General features: G+C 44.0%; 2 protein-coding genes across 2 annotated transcripts in view; one reads left to right on the forward strand and one right to left on the reverse strand.

Annotated features, from left to right (window-relative positions):
* Positions 1 to 1,078: 1,078 nt before the first annotated feature.
* prdm14 (PR domain containing 14) lies at positions 1,079 to 5,216 on the forward strand (the record flags this gene model as incomplete). The annotated part of the gene is made up of 8 exons (XM_084443504.1): positions 1,079 to 1,676; positions 1,976 to 2,029; positions 2,139 to 2,299; positions 2,523 to 2,793; positions 2,912 to 3,114; positions 3,492 to 3,593; positions 4,601 to 4,820; positions 5,110 to 5,216. 8 exons carry the CDS (start codon positions 1,079 to 1,081, stop codon positions 5,214 to 5,216), a joined length of 1,716 nt encoding a protein of 571 aa, XP_084299630.1.
* Positions 5,217 to 5,243: 27 nt separating this feature from the next.
* Positions 5,244 to 5,854, reverse strand: part of LOC311313381 (nuclear receptor coactivator 2-like) — a gene marked incomplete at its 3' end in the record, with an annotated part of 34,456 nt that continues 33,845 nt past the window's right edge. The window contains exon 5 of the mRNA XM_084443505.1: positions 5,244 to 5,248. Within this exon, the coding sequence (XP_084299631.1) occupies positions 5,244 to 5,248 (5 nt within the window). The remainder of the gene's footprint in view (positions 5,249 to 5,854) is intronic.

The following is a 5,854-nucleotide window of genomic DNA, read 5'->3' on the forward strand; positions in this document are numbered from 1 at the left end:
ACTCAGATAAATGTAAACACCTGTGTTGGTCCCCTATATGGCAGGTCTAGGACTACATCTGAAACCCATGAATAGGATCCTGACGAACGAATGTTCTTCAACTATGCAAGAATGAGTAAAAAAAGAATAAATAAATAAACGTTACAACATTTTGGGGAATCGAAAATCAAAAATATGATGTTAATTTACCGTAGTCCTAGTTCAGATGAGTTTCGTTTGATGCGTTAAAATATTTTAATATCATAGCCTATATTATATATATAAGAAATTCCCCTTAAAATTTTAGAACTCTCATACAACCAATCCATTTGTCAAATTAATTTTTAATACTTTCTAGGCATAATATAGCCTACCCTTTTCCCAGAAGCCATTTGACATGTCATAGCAGGGTAAACACATGTGTAGTTAAGGTCCCGTTCTAGTGTGTCACGGCCATTCAATAGTCACTTTTCTTATCGTGAAGTATTTATTCCATGTTTCAGTGTTCTGCAAGAGAGAAATAAAATGTTCCTGTTTTCCAGGACCTTGCTTGATCGTCTCGTTGAGAGGTTGAGAGGTCAGGGAAGAGTTTAGACAGTTCTCCTATTGCCTCAAATGGGGGAACTATTTTCTCTCGTTTTTTCCCTTTTTTCGTCCCCCTGGAAGATTAGGGGTATCTGTGTCCATCCCCCCTTTGCTCTCTAAAGCGCATTGTGTTTCCTAGTATGAAATGTGCTAGGGCTCGTTTGATTAGATTCCAGTGAGCCAGTACGCACAGTATCAAGACTCACTCTAAACTGAACAGGGTCGTAATTACCCTGCAATGACATGTCGAAATGGCTGCTGGGAATGCTCCGTTGTCTCTTTAGATATTTGTATTCCTATCTACAGTAGGCCTAGCACAAATTGAGCTGTGGGCTTTATTCGATTACCTTCCTTATGCTGTTCTCTGTAGCCTATACGAAATGAAACAAAAAATACGTCCTTAAACTAGGATTGGAATTGAATTGTCTCTCTCTCTCTCTCTCTCTCAGGCTGAAACACACCAACTCATCCTAATTTGAGAAGACCAAAAAAAGTATATCTCTTGTCCGACGTGATGTCGGTCTCCGTGTCCAGCATCCCCGTGGTGAAGGACAAGAGTTTCCATCCCAACCTCCTCAAAAGCAGCCCTGGGCGGGGGTCTGCATACTACCCTGCCCCGCTGACCGCCACTCACTACCTCGACCTCTTCACGGGGGCCCACAACCTCCTCCATCCGCTCAAGTCGCTCGGCCGCCTGGTCACGGACACTCAGACAGTCATGCCGTTCAACTTTGCCGGCGGGACCCCTCCGTTCCTCGGCCACGCTGGCCATCAAGCGACGGTGCTCCACGAGCAAATCTTCAACGTTTCAAGCATCCCGTATTTGAACAGGATGCTTCCCGGACAGACTCTTTACTCCAAACACGAGGAGCTGGCCGCCGTGGTGACGGAACACGCGACCGGACCGCTGTCGGACTTCAGCAGCCCGTCCAGCGAGAGGTCCTCCGGTCCCTCGGCCACGCCGCCGAAAGAGAGTTTATTCCGCCTCCGGGCCACCGATTTATCACCGGAGAAAACGCGCACTTACAGTTTCAGCGAGGACGATCTGTTTACGGTTCTGTACGGTTGCTCCAGGAGCCAGGAGATCTCAGGAGCCCTACCGGGAAACTCCGGTGAGTTTATCAAATCAAACTTTTAATACCGGGTTCCACTGACAGCCAGCGGAACCAATTTACAGGATATGAGAAAAGCCAGAGAATAAGAAAAATGTCAAACCAATCGCATTGATTGGTCTGGTCAGATTTCGTTCATTAAAAAAAAAGTATATAAAATATCTCAAATAGGAGATAGGGGAGACATTCGTGGTGTATAAATGATCATTTATCGTGTGAATAGAGACTCGTTTTGTGTTTAATTCGTAACGGGCAGTGGTGGTTCACGAAAATGCTCACTTCAATATCTTATCCAACAGTTTCTAACAGCGAAATCCTCTCTATGGATACTGAGGCGCTGGAGCTTCCTGAGGGTATGTCGTCTTCTACATATGTAGCCTAATGCATCTCTCTAGAAATCAACATTCAAATAGTATAGTATTATTTGGGGGTTTTAATGTGGACTGTTGATTTTGTTTACAGGTTTAAGCGTCCTCCAGAGCTCGTGTGGAAATGTATCCCATTACGGAGTGTTCTCGGATAAAGGCCCCATTCCTAAAGGGACTCGCTTTGGCCCCTTCCAGGGAAAACTGGTCAATACCAGCGAGATCAAAACATACGACGACAACACGCTGATGTGGGAGGCAAGTTATTTGACTCGTTTCGTCATGTCTTGTAAAAACAGCTCTCACACCACGTTCTACCCAATATGCGTAAAGATGAGTTTTGTGCGTAAAGATGTATTCTGTGCGCAAATGTGTGTCACGCGTAAAGATGACGTGTTAACATTTTGGACCTTGGTTAGCTTATAAGACTGGTGCTGAGGTAATTTTAATCTAATGTCAACCTAAATATTTGCTTATTCAGGTGTTTGAAAATGGGCGCCTGAGTCACTTCGTGGACGGCCGGGGGGCCTCGGGGAACTGGATGTCCCTGGTGAAGTGCGCTCGCTTCCCAGAGGAGCAGAACCTCATCGCGGTGCAGAGCCAGGGGCAGATCTTCTACGAGGCGTGCAAGGAAGTGCGTCCGGGTCAGGAGCTGCTGGTCTGGTACGGGGACTGCTATGTCCAGTTCCTAGGTATCCCCCTCACCCTCAAGGACTGCGTAGATGAGAATAACGCGCTGCTCCAAACTGAAGGTTAGTATATATTACTGTTCATCTTGATTTGTTCATTTAGGCTAGGCTATATCTCATATTTAATATATTCGATTTATTTTGTTCTGAAATATTTCCACTCATACTCGTTCTTTTTCAGATTCAGGGGAAGGTTTTAAGTGTGACCGATGCGGGAAGGTCTTCGCTTATAAGTACTACAGAGACAAGCACCTGAAGTACACGCGCTGCGTGGATCAGGGGGACCGGAAGTTCCCCTGTCACCTCTGCAACAGGTCCTTCGAGAAGAGAGACCGATTACGGATTCATATCCTACACGTTCACGAGAAACACAGGCCTCACAAGGTAGGCCTAGCTAACGCTCTCTCTCTCTCTCTCTCTCTCTCTCTCTCTCTCTCTCTCTCTCTCTTTCTTTCTTTCTTTCTTTCTTTCTTTCTTTCTCTCTTTCTCTCTCTCTCTCTCTCTCTCTCTCTCTCTCTCTCTCTCTCTCTCTCTCTCTTTCATTCTTTCTTTCTTTCTTTCTTTCTTTCTTTCTTTCTTTCTTTCTTTCTTTCTTTCTTTCTTTCTCTCTCTCTCTCTCTCTCTTTCTTTCTTTCTTTCTTTCTTTCTTTCTCTCTCTCTCTTTCTCTCTCTCTCTCTCTCTCTCTCTCTCCCAAAAGGCCTTTTTAGTAAAGAAGTAACATTCACCTTTCTCCACCTTCACTTTCCTCTCGCTTCTGCAGTGTTCGGTGTGCGGAAAGAGCTTCTCTCAGTCATCCAGTCTGAACAAACACATGCGCGTGCATTCGGGAGAGCGGCCCTACAAGTGTGTCTACTGTAATAAGGTAATTATTACTGTAATAAGGTAATTATCAATGTAATTATCAAGTGTGTCTACTGTAATAAGGTAATTATCGTCCCACGGTCAAAACTTGTCACAAAGGGAGACCGTGCATTCTCTGTGATGGCACCTGGGCTATGGAACAAGCTTCCTCTGAACATCAAGTCCGCCACCACCCTGGACTCTTTTAGAGCACAGCTTCAAACTCACCTCTTTGTTACAGATGATCTATAATTGATGTCCTTGTCTTGTGTCTTAAATGTAGTTTCATTTTGTGTCTCTGCAGTCCCTTGTTTTTGTTTGTCTCTTTTTGTACCCGGGCTGCGCCCCGGGCTGATGTAACAGTTGGTTGGGGGGCGCATTATAAATAAAAATAACATAACATAACATAACATAACATAACCTCGTCCTCGTGCCCCGGGCGCTTTGATGTGACCGTGCGCCTTTACGCGCGTCCCCGCGGTGCACTTGGAGCGCGCCCCCTCGTTAGGGTCTGTTCTCCGCAGACACACTTACATGCTAATTATGGCCAGATGCACACCCGCTCTGTTGTTCTCCGAGATTGCACTTTTAGTTTTACGGGCCCCACAGGGGCAGACGTGTTCTTTTGTTTGTTTGCTTTCTATTATCCTGTTAGTTTTATGTACTCAGTGGGCGTTTTGTTTTACCAAATCCTCTGATTCCCCGTCAAGATAAGTTTAACTTGGCACATTTGAAACATTTGGTAGGCAGGAACTACCACATCCTATCTATAGAGGATCTATGGAGCTTTAACAAAACCACGTGTATTGAATGAAAATCCACCCAAGAATAGGACTGGGTCTCAATCAGTGGCTCAGCATTCTTGCAGCCATAATTACGTAATTACGTATACGTATCTTGTTAGTTGTTATTTTTTGTGATAGCCCACATAATCCAATAATTTTGTTTTGTGGGCAAAAATAACACAAAATATAAGAATATTTCATTTCTCGTGTCACTCATGCGTCTCTGTCCCTCCCCACCCCCCAGGCCTTCACCGCGTCCAGTATCCTGCGCACGCACATCCGCCAGCACAGCGGGGAGCGGCCGTTCAAGTGTAAGCACTGCGGGAGGGCCTTCGCCTCACACGCGGCCCACGACAGCCACGTCAGGAGGACCCACGCCAAGGACACGCCCCACCCCTGCGACGTCTGCAAGAGCACTTTCCACGAACTAGAGGAACTCAAGCATCACATGAAAAATCACACAAGTAAGAATATTTGGGTGATTAATATAGAGGTGCATTATTGTCTTCATTTATGTGCAGAAGACTGGAGGCAAACTTATAGACTTCACACCTTCTATAGTCTAGAATATAGCCATATATGTGAATTGGTAAATGGTAAATGGTAAATGGTAGCCTAAATAAACATTTACCATATGTGAATTATTGCTCAATAGCTAATAGGCTATATATATGCTCGTTCTGACAGAAGTACCACGATTGGAAGCCACGATTCCCTCTTCTGTCTCCATAACCGGATCTTTGGATGATGCAGGGACGTTTCCCGTTGGGAAGGACTGCAGGACACCGAGAGCGTCTCGAGACACCTTCCCGTTCACCGGAATGACGGTTCTGAACTCAGAATACCGGCCTTGGAACTAAGAGGCCCAGAAGAACTGCTTTTATCTCTTAGACTGCTGGATATATTTAATATCATAGCATCTGTGTCTTGTCTCTGTAACACTTTGTAAATTGTTATGTTAAATAGAGGTCTATTTATTTATTTGCGTCTGTTTCGATGTAATTGTCATGTTGTGTTTTTAGCTAAAGCGATCATGTTCCATGTTCATATTATTTAGACATTTGACTACTCGTTTTCTATTCATGTGTTCATGCAAGTTCCTCTCAGAACCATATAGCGCCATGCAACGTAGGGGTATTATTATTAATGAACGATAGTAATTATTAAACACCCGACGACTCTGCATATAACGTGTATCTAACTACCTCTCTTCATCCCGTTTCGTTGTATAAAACCCTTTCACTTGGTTCACGATAGGCTGCAAAAGCAGTCGATATATGTATGTATTTGTTTGTTCAAAAGCAAATGCTTTATTGAAAAATAAAAACACAGAGCATGAATATGTCTGATTTAATTTCTTCAATTGGTTAAATTCAGCTATAGACTAGGTTATATCATACAATGTTCATTTGGAATTAATTCTTAATACTACAGCATGTAGGATACCTAATGTTCGATTAGGCCAATGCCCTTATACAGGCTAAGAACAATAATTCTT

Source organism: Borostomias antarcticus (genome assembly GCF_949987555.1).
Source record: "Borostomias antarcticus genome assembly, chromosome: 9".
NCBI lineage: Eukaryota > Metazoa > Chordata > Actinopteri > Stomiiformes > Stomiidae > Borostomias > Borostomias antarcticus.